Genomic DNA, 22,708 nt, shown 5'->3' on the forward strand with positions numbered 1-22,708 from the left:
TACTGCACCTACTGTATATCACAGGTGACATCTATAAGCTCCATTCACGTGGTACGGCAAACCCATTGTTTGCAAATAATATGTCTCTAAATCATAAAACTGAAACAAATTTTTGGGCCATAACTTACTTAGGCTTGTATACACTGAAAATGGCAGTTTCCTGCCTTCGCAGGTGATGCCTTGTACAGACTCTTTCAAAATTAATTATAAAATATTACAGCTCACATTAAAAAGTAAAATGCATTCCATTATAAACTCACAAAGTTTACAACTTTGGATACAATAAAATTTCACGGGTCAGTAGGACTATGCCAAATGTTGCACTTCACTTCCTAAGGAAAGCCTGATCTACATTGTGCTTACCAATGGAATCTGGAAAATAATTGACATTTGGCAGAAAAGAATAGGTATAGTTTCATATACCAAAGAGTTAAAGAAAATATAACTGTAATTGACTAATTAAGGTTTACATCAAAGTTGCAAATAATATTTTTATTAGTGACTAGTTTCAAACATTTTCATTCATTCTCAAATCATTACCTACATTAGAAGGTACATTTTTATTAACAAAACATGAAATACAACATTTTCAAAAATTTTGTGTGCACATATTACAGCAGTGTAATAAATATTTTATGACATTCCTGCATTTGTAGCATTTCAGTGTACAAAACTAGTCACTAATAAAAACAATTATTTGCAACTCTGACAGAAACCTTAATTAATAAATTACAAATATATTGAGTTGCTGATCCCGATACCAACATAATGTTGGAAATACATTAAAATATGTGTTGAAATTGTACTAAAATAAGTTTAAACCTAGTAAATGCTAAAGGAATACTTTATGTGAACACTAAATTAATGAAAAGAAAGTAAAGCACAATGACAAAATGACCGCTAAATGAGCTAGAACATCACTAACCTTAATTCAGATAAACAGCTGTAAGTCTTTGGTTTCTTACTGTTTCAATTAATGGCCTATGCTTCTTGGTGCTAGGGTATATCAACAAATAATTTTTGAGCAACGTTCGTTGAAAATATAAGCCAAACAATTTCTATCAACAATACTGTGATGCAAGTTTGTAATAACACATTGCTGACTACAGTGGAACTGAAAATGTAGATACAAATGTGTGTAAAATTATATTTAATTTATTGTTGAAATGTTCAAAATACATGTTAATTATCTATTATTTCCAGTGCTGCAGCTCTACTTTGAATAGTCTCTCTCCTCTGTTACTTTAATTTGGTAAGTGTTCCAGACTATCAAACAATATTAAAGAACTGGTTTCATCCAATAAATTTGACTCTGACATCTGTCTTTGCTGCAGATAGTATGTACAGATAGGAATTTATAGCAGATAGAATCGGATATATAAATCCATGGCAGCCTTATCATTAGTTCCCAGACATTACTTTCATATTGATGCTCAGATGATTTTACATGTACTAGCTCCTTCATGTCTTGGACTTCCACTCTTCTTCATTCAAGAAAATACTGTTTAAATGCTCTGGTCAGACACATTTGAAAAATGATACATATCTACCTACTAAGATGGCTGAGAAATATATGGTCAACACAGTTTGATACTAGTACTACACAACAGCACAACGTTTTTAAAAAGATTGTGATCTTATAATACATGGGTTTCAGACTGCTTAAACAAATGGACTCCAGAGTGAAAACACCCTAATGTACAAAATAACTCACATCTCTGCAGAGATATAGTCTGAAAATTTTGTCTACAACACAGTCTGTTGCAGAAATGAGAACTGCAAACCACAATGTGGATAGGCTACATTTAACTCTGTCAAAGAGAAAATACATGAAGTAGATGCTTACATCACACTTTCCACACAATAGTATACTGTACAACAAGATTCTTTCCAGTTTTCAATGGGCTTGTGGCTGAACCATCACTAATTCAATAGCTTCTTCTTCTACTGTAAAAGTCGTTTAATTTGTTATATGTGTGTTTACAGATGGTTTCTGTCTCTCGCTGTTTGTTACCTCAAGCAATGTACAACCCATAATGACTTTCAAAGTGATGATCATCAAGCTAACTAATGTAATATGGATGTACATGAAATTCTGCATGTACATCTACACATCTACTCTGCAAGCCACCATATGGTGCATGACAGAGAGTACCTCGTAACACTATCAGTTATTCCCCTTCCCAATCCACTTGCAAATGAAGCAATAGAAAAATGTCTGCCTATATGCCTCCACACAACCCCTAATTTGTCTTATCTGCTATTTGCAGTTCTTACACAAAATGTACATTGGCGGCAGCTAGATTGTACTGAAGGCACCTGCAAATGCTGGTTCTCTATCTTTTCTCAATAGTATTTCATGAAAAGAATGTTGTCTTCCTTCCAGGGATTCCCCTTTGAGTTCTTGAAGCATTTCTGTAACACTCACATACTGATCATACCAACTGGCAACAAATCTTGCATCACGCCTCTGAATTGCTTCAATGTCTCGGTTTAATCCTAACTGTTAGGGATCCCAAACACTTCAACAGTACTCAAGAATGGGTTGCAACAGTGTTCTCTAGATGGTCTCTTTTATAGAAGAGCTACACGTGTCTAGAATTCTCCCAATAAACCAAATTTGATCATTTGCTTTACCTACTGCCAAACTTATGTGCTCATTCCATTTCACATCACTTTGCAACATTACATCTCGATATTTTTTCAACAGGACTTTGTCATGCACAACATCAATAATAATGTATTCAAACATTACAGTATTACTCATATGCACTAACTTACACATTTTTACATTTAGCGTAAGCTGCCATTGCTCACACCAAATAGAAATTCTGCTTAATTCATCTTGTATTTTCCTACAGTCACTCAATGACAATATGTTCCTGTGCACTACATCATCGTCAGCAAAGAGATGCAGAATGCTGCTTTTTAGAGAGAGACAGAGAGAACAAGAGTGGTAAGACTGGTCCCACCACACTTCCCTGGGGCACTCCTGACATGTGATGAACACTCACAAGCGAGGGCAACATACTGGTTCTATCTTTTAAGAAGTGTTTAAGTCATCTGTATATCTGGGAACCTATTCCGTATGCTTGGACCATCATTAACAGTCTGCAATGGGTCACTGTATCAAATGATTTCCAGAAATCTAGGAATATGGATTCTGTCTGTTGCCCTTTATCCACAATTTGCAGGATACTGTGTGAGAAAAGGGCAAGCTGAGTTTTGCACACACAGTGCTTTCTAAATCTATGCTGATTTGTCAAAAGAAGGTTTTCTATGTCATGGAAATTTTTGATAATCGAACTCAGGATATGCTCAAGAATTCGGCAGAAATTCGATTTTAAGGATATTGGACTCTGATTTTTGTGGATCTATTGTTTTACACTTCTTATATATAAGAGTCACCTGTGCTTTTTCCCTGTCATTTAGGACTTTGCACAGGATGAGAGGTTCATGATAAATGCATGGTAAGTAAGGGACCAATGCTGAAGAGTACGTTCTGTAAAATGAAACTGGGCTTCCATCTGGACCTATCAACTTATTTGTTTTCAACTATTTCACTACAGTCTCAATATCAGGGATGCCTGTGTCTATGTCCTACATTGAGGAGTTTGTGTGATGGTCAAACAATGGTTTTTCTGTGCGATCCTCTTGTGTAAATAATTTTTAACATCCAAAGCTTAAAACTTCAGTTTTCCTATTGTTGTCTTCTATTGCCTAGTCAGACTGGTTGATAAGTGACTGAACAGAAGCCTTCAATCTGCTTAGTGATTTTACATAGGACAAGAATTTTCTTTGGTTCACTGCAAGATCTTTTGCTAAGGTATGGTGATAGGAGTTGTATGCTTTGCCCATCGATATTTCTATAGATGCACAAATTTCTACTAACTTCTGACTGTTGACATTTCTGTGTTCTTTCATATTTCTCTGCAGCACAGTTTGCAATCAGCTTAAAGTTTGTCCATAATTCCACTTTATTCATCATATTAGAATTAAATGATCCCCATTGATTGTCTAAATAGCCTGCTAACAACTGTTTATCTGCTCTTTCCAGCATAAAAACTCTCCTAGCCTTTTTGATAGATTTATAAACTTTAATAACCATTATTACTATGATGACATCATGATCACTAATCGCTCTCTCTATACTAACATTGTCAATAATGTCCAGCCTGTTTGTAGCTACAAGATCTAAAAGATTTCCATTGTTTGTGGGTTCTTGTTCTTGAACTAGCTGCTCTGGACACTTTTTGGAAAATGCATTCAGAACCATTTTACACAACTTTCTGTACTACCAGAAATGAATTCATAGATTGCCTGGTCCATACCTGATAGGTTAAAGTCAGCTCCAACTAATATTGTATGATCTGAGTATTTCCGCACTACTGAGCAATGCTGGCTTTGATATCCAGTAGCTACATCCAGTGAGTATGGTTTTATGAGCATGAAATTGTTGAATGTTCTTTCTATCACCATGTGCAGCAAAATGTTTCTTATTGATACATACATGCATACTTACATTCTTGTATATGACATAAAACAGAACACTTGTTTCATTAGCTGTGCAAGGGACAGTGGTGTTTTTACTTGCTATAAAATATGTAGTGGGACACATCAACATGATCAGCGCAGTTGTCAGCCATCTGTGTACTCTTGATCATGATATGCCAGTACCACAAACCCCCAATATTTTAGTTCATAATTCAGAGTATTTACTTTGAGTCCCTCTACCACCTGTATCACTTTTCACCCAAAATGTGTAGGAGCAAAAATCAATGGGTGTCTTGTGTTCACTAACAGACTAACAGACAGCAGCCATTCGGACAATTTTACTAATACTGGGTGCATACTATGCATAATTACATATGAGTCAGTACATTTCAGTTCTGTTTCAGCCTCATTTTGCCACCTCGTTTTGTCATTTATTAAAATTAGTGTACGCCACAGAATTGAATTTTTCAACCTGAAAAATTATTTTTCTCAGGGTTAACTCTTCAGCACAAGTAAGGGCACTATGGAAGGATATCAAACAAATTTTGTACAGCTGTAAAATGATTTCTTTCACTAGTCCATGATGATGGTAGTGTGTGTTGACGTACTGTTATGTAAGACCAGAAAGTCTTTTACTACACTTCTTTGGTCATTTTCATGATTTTTTTTAAACACTTGTATCAGAGCAACTGCCATATACCACTTTGCAGTTACAATATCTAGTGTGCTAAATAAGGCTGCCATAATGATTACTTCTGGAAAAGGACACCATCACCACTTTCTTTGCAGCATGTTTTCACCTTGTTAATGTTGACAGGTATGCTCTTATCACTGAAAACATATTCCCTTTCTTGGATCATTTACATAAATATGTTTTTCTGTGCCAACTACAATTCCAGAAGCACAGAGAGATCTCGCATCACCAAAAAATTGAAAAATTATAGGAAACCATACCAGCTCAAGGACCAAGAGATTCCTTTGAGTCTGTAAAGGGAGTCATGTGAAATTTTTCCAACATTTCTTTAAGAATTTCTGACATAACTTCCTCTGCACCGACCTCTGTAACCAGGGCTGCTAACCATGAATGTGGAGCCACTGGGACATGTTGTTGTTGTTGTGGTCTTCAGTCCTGAGACTGGTTTGATGCAGCTCTCCATGCTACTCTATCCTGTGCAAGCTTCTTCATCTCCCAGTACCTACTGCTACCTACATCCTTCTGAATCTGCTTAGTGTATTGATCTCTTGGTCTCCCTCTACGATTTTTACCCTCCACGCTGCCCTCCAATGCTAAATTTGTGATCCCTTGATGCCTCAAAACATGTCCTACCAACCGATCCCTTCTTCTAGTCAAGTTGTGCCACAAACTTCTCTTCTCCCCAATCCTATTCAATACCTCCTCATTAGTTACGTGATCTACCCACCTTATCTTCAGCATTCTTCTGTAGCACCACATTTCAAAAGCTTCTATTCTCTTCTTGTCCAAACTGGTTATCGTCCATGTTTCACATCCATACATGGCTACACTCCATACAAATACTTTCAGAAACGACTTCCTGACACTTAAATCTATACTCGATGTTAACAAATTTCTCTTCTTCAGAAACGCTTTCCTTGCCATTGCCAGTCTACATTTTATATCCTCTCTACTTCGACCATCATCAGTTATTTTGCTCCCTAAATAGCAAAACTCCTTTACTACTTTAAGTGTCTCATTTCCTAATCTAATCCCCTCAGCATCACCCGATTTAATTTGACTACATTCCATTATCCTCGTTTTGCTTTTGTTGATGTTCATCTTATATCCTCCTTTCAAGACACTGTCCATTCCGTTCAACTGCTCTTCCAAGTCCTTTGCTGTCTCTGACAGAATTACAATGTCATCCGCGAACCTCAAAGTTTTTATTTCTTCTCCATGAATTTTAATACCTACTCCGAATTTTTCTTTTGTTTCCTTTACTGCTTGCTCAATATACAGATTGAATAACATCGGGGAGAGGCTACAACCCTGTCTCACTCCTTTCCCAACCACTGCTTCCCTTTCATGCCCCTCGACTCTTATAGCTGCCATCTGGTTTCTGTACAAATTGTAAATAGCCTTTTGCTCCCTGTATTTTACCCCTGCCACTGGGACATAGCCAGTTTGAGTTGTGATGATATTTTTTGTAACCATTACTTGGCCAACATGGGATAAAGAGTGGATGGAACACAGTTCACAATCACCTAAAGGAACAGCAGTGCTCTAGGTTATGTCCCAGATATCTCTATATTGTTTCATGGAGTAAGGGTACTGCTAGCAATCCAACTATTGGATAAGAATGTTATTCTTGACTGCACCCTTTGTTCTATTTGAGAGTAACCTGCTATGTGTTGACGTCATATCTCATCTCCTCCCTACATTTCATTTCAATAATCATCCATAAAAATGAAAACACAATACTCATCGTAGTCATCCACATAATTGACACAGACCTTATGCACAATGAAGAGAAAGGAACAGGGACTTTACCTCAGTGTTTTGTATTGTCTCATGAACATCCATGAAAATGAGTCTAAAATTTTAAGTTCAAACTAATTGTATAAAACAGGCTTTCAGGGCCAGCAGACATGAAGTTAAGACTTCTGGCTGAGAGGCCATGGTCAAGATATAAAATTATTCCCTAACATTTTATCTCCAACAGCAGGAGAGATCATTAGAGGTAACATGGCAACTGCATCAAGGGCTCAAGAGAGTGCCAAAGTAATAGAGCTGTTTAGAGGGCACCATAATTTGACACATGATGCCGATTGCAAGAGTATCTATGGCTGGTACCATCATTCTTGATTAAAAGTAACTGATCATAATTCTGTTGGTGCAAAGTCAACATCTATATTTTATCTGACTTAACACCTTCTTCTTTTCTGTTTAAACTATTATGATGTTTCTAAATCTCTATGACCTCTCTATACATGCACACACAATAGCTAAAACACTCATCTCACTGAATTTTATTTTATATTATGATTTCCATCTTGAAAAACATGTTCTGGTATGACTGATTTGTCCATATGTCCTATATGGCAATTCCTTTTGTGTTCAGCAAAACAGGTGTTAACACTTCTTTTTTGTTATTCCACATATACCTGCCGAAAACTACAAGGATTTTATGTACTCCAGGTGTTGCTAGTGGATACATACATTTTCTGTCATTCTCAAACATTCTTTTATCTACTTGGAGGGTATAAATGTAGTTTCCACACCATACTTGGCCAACATCTTTCCAATGTGATCTGTAATCTTGTTAAGAAACAGGAGTAAAACTTTCCCATTTGGTGCACATTGCTTCTCACTGGTCCTGGCTTTCTCTCGTCTTGAATGGAGTGCTCGATCCACCTCTTTACTGGAGTAACCATTTTTCTTGAAAGCCAACTGTAAGTGGTTAAACTCATCTCATAAATAAACCAGCTGACAGATTTTATTAACCATGTCCACCAAGTTATTGATGACACCTCTATTTGTCTTAGGTGAGGGTTGGATTCCTTATGGAGGTATCAATCAGTGTGTGTACCTTCCATGTACATGTTATTTCCCAAAGCCTCATCCACTCATTTGATTACAGACTCATTCAGACAGTTAAGTTGCCCATTGCTCTCTTTCTCCATCATAAATTGAATTTTTGGGCTAATACTATTGAGATGCTCCAAGAAGACATCCAGCTCCTCTTTATTGTGTGTCTTCACTGCAGAGGTATCATCACACAGTGGTTCCACTTAGCTGGTTTTTTATTGGCTGTCTACAATAACTGTTGTTCAAAAATCTCCATAAACGAATTTGCAACAATTGAGCAAAGAGGACTGCCCAATGCGACGCCATCAATTTGCTCATAAAATTCATTATTGTACTGAAAATAGGTTGTAATGAGATAGTGTCAAAATAAAGCTACTATATCAGTTGAAAAAATGTCTGCTCTACATGGTGATTCTTATTAACATTTAAAAAACCCCGAAGCACTATAGATGATGCTGAGACAAGTAATTTAATATAAGACACAGGGGGGGGGGGGGGGGGCAACAAATGTTGGGAAATACCCAATAACTGGATGACAAATGTTGAACATGTGACATCACCAGATGACATACCTCACTGTACTTGTAGCAGTTGGGCTTGTCGATAGTACTCTCACTTGTAGGCAGCAGTGCTACACAACGCTCTGGTATGCTACTCTTTTCATAAATGTTAATTGATTCCTTGTAGTCTTGTATTACCACTACCACAAGTACTGCCATGTCACATCAGATGATGCAAGCACAGAAACAGAGTAGCACTGCCCTTACCAGCAAGGGTAGGACTGACAAGCTCAACCGATGGCAAGGAACATCATCTGGTGATGTCACATGTTCAGCATTTATCATCCATTTTTGGGGTATTTCCCAACATTTGTGGCCTCGTGTGTCTCATATTAAATTACTTGTCTCAGGATCATCTACATCTCTTTGTCGGTTATTAAATGTTAATAAGAATCACCCTGTATATATCGTTCACAGGAATCACAGTAAATAAAGGCACAGTATCAAAACTGACAAGAATGGCCATGTTATACAGTAGGTGTTGTATTCTATGCTTCATCTATGAACTCAGATGTATCCATTAGAACATGTCACTTTCTTTACTAAGAGTGGATAAAGGAAAGAAAATACAATGTGAAATTTTCATCAAATTAGAAAAAGTGTCGTATCCATTAAATGACACCTTCTCCATGTTGACAAGGTGGTAACATAATTCATCTTGCACAACTAGGATTATAAAAATGGAAACCTATTGGCATGACTGCACAACACTGTCAAACAAGGGATATGAGGACTATACACTGGTTCTACCAGCCCATTTCACTGTGACTTTAGGAGCTTTACCCTACACATTTAGATGAGTGACTAGATCCCCCATTACATATAGCACTCAATACACAATTTTTCACCTTTAATTATGCCACTCAAACTTGAAAAGATGATGATATGTAAATAACATAATGCCTCCATTAATATGATCTGATGTTTGTTTCTGTGAGCAAACAAAGTGTTATACCAGTAGTAATAGAAATAATTTTACAAGCTTTGAGATTGCGGCAGATTACTCACATGAAAAAAGGGGCATATGTCCACAAATGAATGTATCTCAAAATATTTCATTTTTGAAGTAGTGATGAAAGAATTTTTGTCTGCATTCTCAAGCCACTGACAGACAGAAAAACTTGAAAATGTCTCCTAGTTGCCTCTACACATGTATTGACTCATGGGATGGTAGACTGTTGCACACTTTCAAACCCTGCTGGATGGTGTCAAATGGTTTCACAGGTCTCTGTTACACACTGATGAAGTGTCACTGTGTTAGGAATGACTGCTGCACAAACTGTTTATAATAGATGGCATCACAGCTGGCACTCCAAAAAAACTGAGGTTGGAGGAATGTGCAGGCCATGGAATTGGTCCTCTCCTGCCTATCTATTCATTGGAGTATATATCAACCAGTGCACCTCAAACTATTTGGCTGAAATTTACTGGAGCCTCTTCATACATAGACCAATTCCTCTCATTTTTAAGGGTACATCCTGCAGTGTGGCCGGATGAACTTTATCAATAGGATCCTTACAGACAACGTCTGCAAGGCATGCTGGGATAGTATATCAAATTACCAGTCACCTAGAATTCCAGACCACACATTAATTTTAAACTGCTATCAGTGTCTAGCCCAGTATTTCCATGATTGTCTTCATTTACTCACAAAAATGGTTGTGATGGTTTATTTTTATATCTTCCAAATGTTGCCTCATCTACAAATGAGAAAGAGGATACAACCAACAGATTGGCAGTTTGCACCACAAACCATCAGTAAAATTTCTACTGTCTATGATTGGCAAGTGAAAGATCCTGCACATAATGATGGTAATATGGATATATGGAGAGTCAGTTAAGTATCATCCAATTGGTACTACGAGATGTATCACATGCTACACTATGAGATGTGTCACATGCTACAGTGATGTGTTGTGTGATTATACATGGATCTTTTTTTACCTTTGGCAGAATATGCCTGTTCGTGAAATGAATATCTCACCACAGTTAAAAGGGACCTTACCATGTAACTCACAGTGACTACATACATAAAATTTTCACAACAGATTAAGTGATCTACCTATTGACTGAATTACTATCAATTCTTTGGGATTTAGCATCTTTGTATATATCCTGTAAAATAACATGCTTCAAGCATGTCTTCGTACTCACTGTCTGAGTATATGAAAATGGAAATCTTAGTATCTTGTCCAACTACCCCCCTCCGCCTCCCCCCCCCCCCACCCTCCCACCCATGCACCCCCTCCCCCTGCCAGATAAATTATTGTGGCTGCTCTTGGTAGTATAGTTGTTTGTACTCTCTATATGTATTGTAACATAATCTGCCTGTACTCATGTAATCCCTATAGTGAGTTGCCACCATGACTCCAATTTCATGACTGGAGTATCAGCATTCTGAAATGAAGGACTGGGAAATTTTATGGAAAAATCTGGCTACTACCTATGTACTTCAAGAAAAATGTAGGAAAGCAAAATCAGATTAGACAGAAAAAGCTGGGACCAGCTTCTCAAGAATTCCAGCAAAATATCTTAGCAATGACCCACAATGCTCAGTAGTTCTGCAGACACACACACACACACACACACACACACACACAAAGTTTGTGCATTCTACCACTGTTCTACCACTGACCACAACAAAATTGAATGCCACTTGGTGGGGTTCCAACACATGATGTGATGAAGGAAGCATTTACGGGGAGCACAAATGAATGGGGAATAATTTTAGGGTTCAACATGAGCTGAAAATATCAAAATCAACTGACATAATTGGTTCTGACAGAGGGCAGATTGTTGTGGTCACGAGTCTGGCAATGAGCATCTCAGAAACAAGCTGGTTGGCAGTTTGCTTGCTACCATTATGAGCATTTACTAAAAGTGTTCGAAGGAAAGTGAAACCAAAAGTACCCAAAAAGGGTTGGATGTTCATGCCCCTTCACAGAACATGGATGTTGGAGTCTTGACCATGCTGAAAAGCAAGATAGGTGGCAACCTGTGGCAGATCTGGCACCATTCTGGTGCAGGCAAAACTGTTTCTGAGCACACTGTTCAGCACACACTGCTGAAGATGGGACTGCACAGCAGACAACCTCTATGTGTTCCCACACTGACCTAACAACATCAGCAATTATGACTGCAGTGAGAACAGGATCATCAAAATTGGATTTTGTACCAATGAAAATTTGTTACCTGGTTAGATGAAACACATTTCTTATCATACCATGTCAATGACCCTGTGTGGATACACTGTCATTCAGGTGAATGGCTGCTCAAAACATACACCAGTCGATGGATGCAGGCTGGTGTGGGCAGTATTATGCTATGGGGCACACTGACCAGGCCTTCCTTGGGACATGTGGTCATAATTGAAAGTGCAACGACAGCTCTGGACGATATGGCAGACCACCTGCATGCCTTCAGATTCAATGTCTTGCCCAATGACAATGGAATTTTCCAGCAGGACAACTGTTTGTACCACAAAGCCAGAATTGTGCTACAGTTGTTCACAGTAGTGAACTCATCTTGATGTCTTGGCCACCAAATTCATCTGATCTGAGCCAGACAGGAATGCTATCAGATGTCAGCTCCACACCTGCAAAACACTAACCTGTAATTTATGAAAGCTGTGTGACCTGTGAGTAGATGCTGGTGCCATATGCTTCTGGAAACCCAATGACATGCAGCATGCCACTGTACTGCATTCCAGAGGCACATCAACACATTATTAAGCTGGTGGTCATCAATATTTTGACTCATTAGTTCACATACAGTGCTTTTGCAACAATCAACACAGTTGGTTTTTTTAATTACTATCATGTTTCTGTTTCACACTTAAAGATGTATTTTACCATATCTCTTATTTTTTGTAAACTTGTAAATAATATGTGCATGTTCAATCTTTTCATAATCTCTACTCACAATATTTTACAGTAATCCTTTTCTAATGTTTCTCACAGAATATTACTTCTTGCACTGGCAAGGAAGCTTCTTTCAAACTATGTATGTCCAGCTGTTTATTATTTTTAATATCTCAGAGGCAATGGTGTCAGTCTTGTGAAAATTCACTAATTATGACCTGGGACTGCTTATCACTCCCCACAATAATCAGAATGACTTTATTTTTTGTTACCTCAGTAACCAGTAAACATTTGTCATGTAAATTTATCAATTTTTATGGATAATACCAAAAATTACAAGTTGACATTAAGGAACTTCGTTTACAAATCAACAAATTAATTTCTTCAAAATATTCAGTATATTCTTTCCTACCTCAGAAGTGGGGAAGAACAAGTTTCATACTATTATTCTGGTACACTGCAATATTTGTATCTGTCAATGAAAGGTGTTGTACAGAGAGTTTGTTCAGGGTCCAAGCAAGTTTTGTTTTCTGAATCTATACCTTTTTCTCTTTTGGTTACTGGTTGTTGACACAAATAATATGTTTCATCTGCAGAACACTACTGACATTTAGTAATTCATTAAACAAATTTCAAACAATAACCTATCAGTGTAGGCTAACCACATAGATGGGCTTCAAAAATAACATTCTTTGAATTGATTTTATAATCATGAGAATGTATAGTACAGACATCATAGTGCAAGAGAATTAATGCACAATATCCAACTGAGCAGTATGAGGCCTGTCTAAAAGGTATCCAACTTTAAATTTTCCCACGTAAAGTAATAGTGTTACAGTAGTACCACTTTCCACAGCGAAGAGGGACATCTTCATATGTATACTCAAATAATCATGCCACCATTGGCTATATCATTCATTACTTGGTAATTACTGTGTGAACTATTGTTCCATGATTTGTCAGAATTCTGGTTCATTTGAGATGACTGAATGTGTTGACAAACAATGCAGCATCAAATTATGTCAGAAGATTGATGATTCTCAAAGCAAAACAATTCATTTGATTTGGCAGGATTTGCGAATGATGCTGTGGAGGGAGACCAAATAAAGAAGTGGTTCAATGAGTTACAAAATAGCTAAACATTTGTGAAAAATGGCTAGTGTCCAGAGAGGCCACAAACTGCTTGCAGGGCAGATGTTCTTGAGAAAGTGCAAAATTTAGTACTGGGGGATCATTGTTTTGCAACATGACAGATTACTGGGGGCATTGGGATCAGCAAAACTTTATATGTATACAATTTTACACAAGATTTTGAACATGTGTAGAATGTCAGCAAAATTCTTTCCCAAGTTGTTGTTGTCTGCAGAACAGAAAGAATTCCATCTTGATGTTTCACAGGACATGTAGGACACTGCTGATACTGATGCTAGGTTTCATAACACAATGATAACTTAACAGTAGTTGGTGTTACGGGTATGATCTGGAAACAAAAGCACAGTTCACAGTCACTATAATGGAAGCATTCCTAGCTGCCCCCCCCCCCCTGCCCCCAAGACTAGCTGATGCTGAATGTCTTCTTTGATAATTGTGGAAGTGCACTATATGACTACTATGAGTACACACCAGAAAGGCAAAAGTGAGAATAGAGTTTTATCACTATGTTTTCTGCCATATTGATGACACAGTTCAGTGCAACAGATCACTCCTACAGAAAGCAAGGAACCGATTATTAAATAATAATAATATTCCAGCTTATTTGTCACATCAGATCCAGGCTTTGTTGGTATAAGATGGAATAAAGACACCTCTGAGAAAAAAATCATTTTGAGAGTAGTTAGGAGATGATACAGATTGTGATGATGGAGTTGCAATTCGTTCCCAAAACCCTCTTCCAGTGGTGTTTCCAACAATGGATGTATTGATGAACAAAATTTATGGGTGAACAATGGTCCTACTTTGAAAGAGATGAAGGTCTCAATGCTATCTAGTAAGCAATGTAATTTTCTTGGCCAAAGGTTAAAGGTTGAGGACTCTTTAGACTGGCCAAATAACTACAACTTATTGCACATGTGTTTGAACCCATTGGAGGGAAATGATCAAGGTTGAGAAACAGCAGTCTACACATATACTTGAGAAACCAACTGAATGCTATTTACAAGATTTGCACACAAGGAACACTGCAGAACATAGATGATATACAGGAATGTGCTGAATTTTCATGTAAACAAGTAAAAGTTTGGAAGCTATACAGGCCTGTATACATGGTTACAGAATTCAATAGTGCTGTAGACATTTGTTAACTATTCATGAGAAAAGTACAATTTCTTCAGCTTGGTAGTCCAAAATGATAGTAATTAAATACTAGGAAGACTGGCCGAATAAATATGTTCAGATAAATGGCTAAAATAGCACAAAGGAGGGTCACACATGAAGTCTACACTTCCTGCACAAACAAAACTTTTTGCTCATAGTCATTCAGTTTTCAGGTATGTACACTATTTTTTAAACATTTAATTTCCAGAGTCATTTAAATTGTTTCCTACACCTTGTATATGTACATTACAATTTAATACTACCTCTATTCAAATTACACTGTCTTTGTTAGGAATAACATAAGAAACTACACTCTGAGAACTACTTTCACTCTCAGGAAATGTGCTACTGTCTTCTCGACAATCACAGGCAAAGCCTATTTATTCATTGTATCAAATAATGTGTAATCTACAAAGAAACACAAAGATAACTGCATAAAGGTGATTAACTGGAGACTACATAATAGTAAGCAGCCACAATGAAGCATACTACTCGAATGCAAGGAACAGTTATGCCATGCAGGATGAAAGTTTCACACAACTGCTTATTTCATGCAAAGTGGAAAATTTATACCATTTCAGCTGTGTTTGTAAAAGTATCTACAATATTTTTTACTTACTAACTAAAAGCAGAATGCACATTTCAGCAAAACAAAAGTATGTAAGTAATTTAGTCTCCTTGAATGTTGCATGGATTTATGTGATTAGAAATTTGATCTGGCCTGTTATTCAATTTTTTGAAACACATTTCTTTTACTGATCTAGCAAGTACAGCATATAGTAACAATGAAACAGATATCATTAAACTGTGATTGGTTAAAAGCTGTTACATAACCCAAAGAAACTGAAATAGGTGATTTATACAACGTCCTGCAACCCAAAGGTACTAGCATAATCAATGATAGTTATGAACTTCTTTGGCCTTACACTGCATAGCAGCCTGACTGAAAATGCAGAAAGTTTGGAGGAATATCAACAAATACCATAATTTTATAATTAGAACAGTCGCAAAGTCTGAAATACCTAAATTCATTTCATCACACCAGCATCTCATTTCACAAAAAAAGAAGTATCTGACAAAAGGAACTCAGAGAATCTACCCTTTTGTTTGCTTGTTACACCTAACAAATAAGCCAGGATGCAGATATTCACAGAATCTTTTGATGGAACATGACTCCTCTGCTATAAAACAGGTACGAGAACTCATACTTACTGGGAATCCCCGACACCAGTTTGAGAGGTCTGAGCACCCGAATGGCTCTCAGAGTTCGGAGATCCATGTCCACATTATTGAAAGGGATGAGTGTTATGAACCTGTGGAAGCAATTACTTGCTATCACTACAAAACAAACCACTACTAAAACTAAAGAGTAATACAAAGAAAAGAACTAAATGTAAAATAGGACATAACTATTCTAGATCTAGACATGTCTAAACTAAGAAATTCTATGCAAAATAAACTACTATGAACAATTAGCACAGACACTCCATTCACACTGCCAACTCTATTCACACTAAAACTGCATAGTTTTAGTACATGAACAATACATACTAATGGGGAAAACATATTAAAACATTAAGAAATATTCAGTCAAGAAATACCACTAAAGATAAGGTGACAATTACAAGATGTTTCTAATTGCTGTAATGGATAACATATCACAGAAAGCACTACTATCCAACGATTTCTTCATTATTCACCACTTTATTTGATCTGAAATTACTTGGCAGGAAATGCTGCTTTCCTTCAATGTCCCTACCATTTTGATCTCTTTCCCCACATTCAGTAATAATCATATTCTAAGAGAAGAACACTGATTTACTTACTAAGAATTATTAACTTCCCTGCATCTTTATTTGCTGACTGATTGATACAGTGTTTTTGTCCACAAATACAAAAGCAAATAATATCTCTCTCTCTCTCTCTCTCTCTCTCTCTCTCTCTCTCTCTCTTTATTATTCCCCTCCCCCCCTCCCCCCCCAAAGAAAAAAAAAAAATTCGCACACACACAGTTTTGCATACTTCTGTGTCAGTCTCTCTTCCTATTACAAACAGGACTAAACACTAAACTAGCAGAGAACATATCAACACTGCCAGCTGTACTCTAAAAGCTGTCTTCATGCCTCGGGTACAATAGGTACACAATTAGCAACTCCTGAAAAGAGGAAAATGAGCTAATTGTTATTCATTACACTATAATGTATCTATAACATTTAGAAACAGATGTTTTTTTTCAGTCAATAAAATATTTTGTAATGCTATGCAGGCAACTAGCTAAAAGTAATATGAGAGAAGTATGAAGTGGAAGACTCAGTATATGTAAGCAATAAACAGAGTACGATGAGGTTACTCTGAGAAAAGCCACAAAATCAATAGTCATCAAATGAAATATCTGTAGTGGGGAAATGTGTAAATTTATTTTCTGTATTGTGGGATTTTGCCACCAGAAATTAGGTTCACTGCTGTCAAGAATTTATATGCTGAGAAATAATAACACAGTGTTTTAGTATCTGCAATCTTTCACATATTATTTGTCATGATAATAAAATGGCACAGAGATTTTCAGCTAGGATCTTGTAGCATCTCGGTGATTAATGAAACTAAAGTATTATGAACAATCACTCTTGAAATTCCTCAGCCAGCCAGTCAGCCAAAATCACTAAACTCTAATAAAACACAGTTTTCTATTCTGGATGTATCACACTACACACACACCGCATCACTGCAAAACAAGTGGACATCTCATGAGTAGAAACATGCATGTCCATAAATGTTGTTCTAATCTCATTTTGGTCTTCAATGTCATTTAGTACAGTGCTGGCATGAAAATAGCACTAACTGATATCAAAGTTACAAGCTGGATAAATATGCTGTGGTGATGGCATAGTGGTGGTGGTGGTGGTGGTGGTGGTGGTGGTAGTAGTAAAGGTCATGGTGGTGGTGGTAGTGGTGGTGGTGATGTTTGTGACAGTGGCAACAATGTTGATGGTTGTAGTGGTGGGGATGGTAGTGATAGAAGGCTCATCCGTACCCACTGGACATACTGACCATTTGTCAATGGAGTGTTGCATATTAATAGTTGCCAAAGGTATGGCAGAACGCTATGTTCATTACAGTCACCCAAAAAGTTCATAAAATATGAGGCTAAATTTCTGGTCTCAACAATAATTATTATAGAGATAAAAAATGTTGACCATATGCTTCACATCAACAGAAACATAAAATTATTGTACATTTACAGCAAAGGAACGATTTTTATTCATAAAAAATTTTGTCCTTTTTATGATAAAAAATGTTACCTTCAGACTATTAAATTACATTGAGATCACTTGATACAATTTCTATCAGAAAAATCTATATTCCAAAATAAGGGAATATGGACAACTTTCTAAGCACAGAAACTGTATGTTTATTTTTTTCAAACCATGTAACAAGCTCAGTGAAACTTGATGCAGTTATAAACAGAAATTATTTGCTTTCAATAAAATTATATATAGATGTTGCCTTTAAAATGTTAATAATATGTATCAACAAAATACTCAAAATAAAATTAAGCCTACATCACATGTAATTGTTGACTAAAGGCATACTGAGGTTTTCACAAAATAATAATGAATCTGCTCAAGTTAATGCAAATAAAATCACTTGTTAAACACTGACAGCACAATACAAATAAATTCAGAGAACACTCTCATACTTGAATCTATCTACTGTCTAAGCAATCAACTGAAATCTCACCATACACAGACGAATGACTACTCTCTGAGTTTAATATTTTAACAGAGAATTTTTAAAAGGGGCCATACATCTTGAATTAATTTTACATTATTTCATATGCAAATTAGTCTAGTACAATGTGTACAAATAATGTACTACATAGCGTTACAGTACAGCAGTTTACACAAGCCGAAATGACGACGCAACATGTGGTCTTTACTGAATACATGTTTACTTTATCAGAAGACTTACATTCAGTGACACAGTGGAAACATCACTAATAACATTTTGAAAAATAACAAGTTGTCCAGATGTACAGTTCACAATTTAGTGACCTTGCTCACAGGTCACAATGGCAAAGGAGGAAAAAACTGATACTACATACTGAGCAAAAAATTAATGTCAGTGCAAGAGATGATTAAATTTTAACTGGGATGCTACAAGTGCCCAAACTTCTTTTCTTCTTGTGTTTTCATCAAATGAAAGTTTTTTGTTATGTTAATTACAAATATGTATTGTTCTTAAGACAAAATGAATGAGCACTTAATGCTTTCTTTTCAATACCCTTCATCTAAAGCTCACTTTCTTAATGACTGGTCTCAAAAAATGTTGATCCAACTATTTTTCAACAGACAGATGTGTCATGAAGAAATTAGTTTCTGTACAGCAAACTCAAACACAAATGCATATGTAACAGGGTATCTCCAAAGCAGAACCATATTGTTGACTTTTAAATCACAATGCTTTGTGTCATATGTTGTGCTGCTTAAGGATTATATATATATATATATATATAATAGAGGGAAACATTCCACATGGGAAAAATATATCTAAAAACAAAGATGATGTGACTTACCGAACGAAAGCGCTGGCAGGTCGATAGACACACAAACAAACACAAACACACACACAAATTTCAAGCTTTCACAACAAACTGTTGCCTCATCAGGAAAGAGGGGAAGCAGAGGGAAAGACGAAAGGATGTGGGTTTTAAGGGAGAGGGTAAGGAGTCATTCCAATCCCGGGAGCGGAAAGACTTACCTTAGGGGGAAAAAAGGACAGGTATACATTCGCACACACACACATATCCATCCACACATATACAGACACAAGCAGACGTGGATGGATATGTGTGTGTGTGCGAATGTATACCTGTCCTTTTTTCCCCCTAAGGTAAGTCTTTCCGCTCCCGGGATTGGAATGACTCCTTACCCTCTCCCTTAAAACCCACATCCTTTCGTCTTTCCCTCTCCTTCCCCTCTTTCCTGATGAGGCAACAGGTTGTTGCGAAAGCTTGAATTTTGTGTGTGTGTTTGTGTTTGTTTGTGTGTCTATCGACCTGCCAGCACTTTCGTTCGGTAAGTGACATCATCTTCGTGCATAACTTTATTTCAAATACTGTAAAAAAAATTATGCTCTTCAAACAAGGTCTGCAAGGCTTCAGAATAAAATATTGTTTTATAATTTATGAACCCACTGTAAATCAAAACCAGTTACAATATCAATTAGACCAAACTAAGACAATCAGCCACCTACAGAGGTATTTTTAATCACATCCACTGTTATAATGCAGCTTTAGAGTAAATGTGACTCGTCTTTTACAATATTATTGCTAAGTAATGAAACAGCCAATCGCACTTAGAAGAACAACATTCATGGGCATGCCATGTTATCAACAACTAGCTGTATATATCTAAGACTAAGATATAGAAATACTCCATCTAGCTCTGTGGCCTGCACCTAAGGCAATAAGACACACGGATAATCATTCCAGTCAACACTAACATTTGGTTGTCATTACTACACTGCGTCTAGAGGAGGATGTACTTCAAGTTGGTAAGCTCGCTGCAGGCTGCTACCAACTTACTTGGTATTCTTGAGACCAGTTTCAGTGGCCTCAACACACGGAATGATCGAAGCATCCGCAAATCCACATCCACATTGGACTCCGCAAATATGGTCATCGACCTACAAACACCCACATGTTTTGGAAACAGCTGCCTACAGGAAAAGCATTCTGAAGCATAGCAGTTCAGTTGTCTGTTCAACCTGAGTGATTACTTTTCCTTATGTCCCTGCTAAAAGACATACACAAACTACCCGTCCAAAAACTTTTTTTTTTTTTTTTGTTAAATGTGCAATATTATAGATGGGGCTGTCAGTGTATGACTGCCTATTCAGTCATGCTGGAACACATACAACGTGGTTAATTTAAATAAATGTTCAACGTTATGCTTTATAAATAGTAAGAGGTCACAGAACAGATCTGATAGAGGATTATGGCCATTAGCACACACATCAACATGCAGTGAATTTAACAAACAGGTCAAAAGCTACCAAATTTATCATTGGTTACTCAACAGGCCCATTGGTACTCCACCTGCTGCAAAAAATTAACAATATCTCAGTGTAGTTATGGAAAAAAGGAACTCATCTCATCACATAAAATGCTGCAAAATACAGCAATATATCTATATGCATGTATAAACATAGCAGAAATGTTTGTTTCAAACAATAAACTTCATTTACAACTTTGTAAATATGTGGAAAAAGGCAAGAATACAAAAATTATTAAAATAGGGTTATTGGTGTGAGGATTGATCGATAGTTTTAACAATTAGTGAGCATGGTAGGAGTGGTCGTATTAAAAATGGGCTACTTTTGAATGTTTAAACAAAAATTTCCATTATGCATGATCAATATTTTACAACTCTCTGAAGTTGCATCTCTACTACTGTCCTGAAGCCTCTGTGATAACACCAGTAGCAAAGTAGTTTGATTTCCAAAATTTACTTTATATAGGTGCTGTGTGTTAATCCCACATATTACTGAAGTTCCAAATTACAGAGATGTGAAGCTAGTTGTATTAGAAGCTCCAAATTCCCTGTACTGGAAGAAAGTATAGCATTTAATGTCCTGATGTTAAGAACATTAGAGATGATGAACTAGCTCAGATATTGCAAGAATATGGAAGGAAACCATCATGGCCTCAACAAAAGAAGCATCAGGGTATTCATTTCACATAACTTAAGGAATTTTAAATGGAGATGACCAGAGGATTTTTTGCATCTTGCTCCTCATAAATATGGACCCAGTGTCTTAACCACTGCACAATTTTGCTCAGTTTCTCTGGACTGATCAAGTTCTGTATATTATAAGATTTCATACTCACTTAGGCATATAGTGGGCTAGTTTACAAGTTACTTCACAGTCTTTCAGTCCACAAAGATTAATTATACAATTTACATTTTAATATTTCTCAGTTGGAAACAGCTCAATATATGCCACAAGTAATTTGTAAGTATGATTCAATGTTACAGCTTGAAATTTCATCATCAACCTGTTAAACATTGGCAGGAGGAAAATAGAGAGAAAATGTGAATGCTTGAATGGCTTCTTAGACCAAAAACATCTTGGTGAGTACCTCAGTTATGCAGTTTTGCCAAATGAGTGCTGAATTCTAACTGACAAACAGACATAGTAGTACTTTTGTTACATTGCAGCTGGTTAAAGTTATCGTGATAACAGCAACATTTTTTTTTTAAATATACTGATAAAACCTTAGATTTTTTTTCTATCTTTGTGTTTAACAATTATGAAAGCTTTCCTTCGTAACTGCAAATAACCACACAAACTTCCTTCAATGAATGTGAATATACCATGCTAGTCTTTGTGCAGCTTGTATGATTTGTATCAAACAAGTACAATCATTGACACAAATGGCTTGACAATAAGTTGCATCCATCTGACCAGGCAGCTCATATGCACAGTTCTGTGATTGATTTTGAAGCTCCCCTATCCATGGCAATTGCAACTGATGTGACTGAACTACATGTGTTACACAAATGGGACTTTTGCTGCTGAGCCCAATTTGAAACATCAGCTACCACTTGAAAATGGTACAACAGCCAAAAGTGGAAGTAATACAATAATTACAATCCATGGCAGAAATATTGTCATTTATGAAATTTTGTACAAATGTGGAACCTGCCTCAATAAAATTAATTTAACATTAGAGTTTCTTAAAAGGTAGAGTAGGTTCATATTTGTTGAATACTGTATTTTTGCCAGTTAGCATCAAAACATCTGCACTAACATCACTCCGGGCAACACAGAGTTGTAACAAATACATCAGTTCTATTACCTTGGCAGTGTAGTTAAACAGATAACTGTCTGACTACAGAAATCCCTAGTTGAGTACGCAATGGAGCATCCCACCC

The 22,708-nt window shown here is 36.6% G+C and overlaps 1 protein-coding gene across 1 annotated transcript in view; it reads right to left on the reverse strand.

Moving 5' to 3' along the window:
• The window catches only part of LOC126249257 (voltage-dependent calcium channel type A subunit alpha-1), a 373,047-nt gene that overhangs the window by 326,388 nt on the left and 23,951 nt on the right, over nt 1-22,708 (reverse strand). The window contains exon 3 of the mRNA XM_049950912.1: nt 15,984-16,084. Coding sequence (XP_049806869.1) covers nt 15,984-16,084 — 101 coding nt within the window. The remainder of the gene's footprint in view (nt 1-15,983; nt 16,085-22,708) is intronic.

Source organism: Schistocerca nitens, chromosome 3 (genome assembly GCF_023898315.1).
Source record: "Schistocerca nitens isolate TAMUIC-IGC-003100 chromosome 3, iqSchNite1.1, whole genome shotgun sequence".
Lineage (NCBI taxonomy): Eukaryota > Metazoa > Arthropoda > Insecta > Orthoptera > Acrididae > Schistocerca > Schistocerca nitens.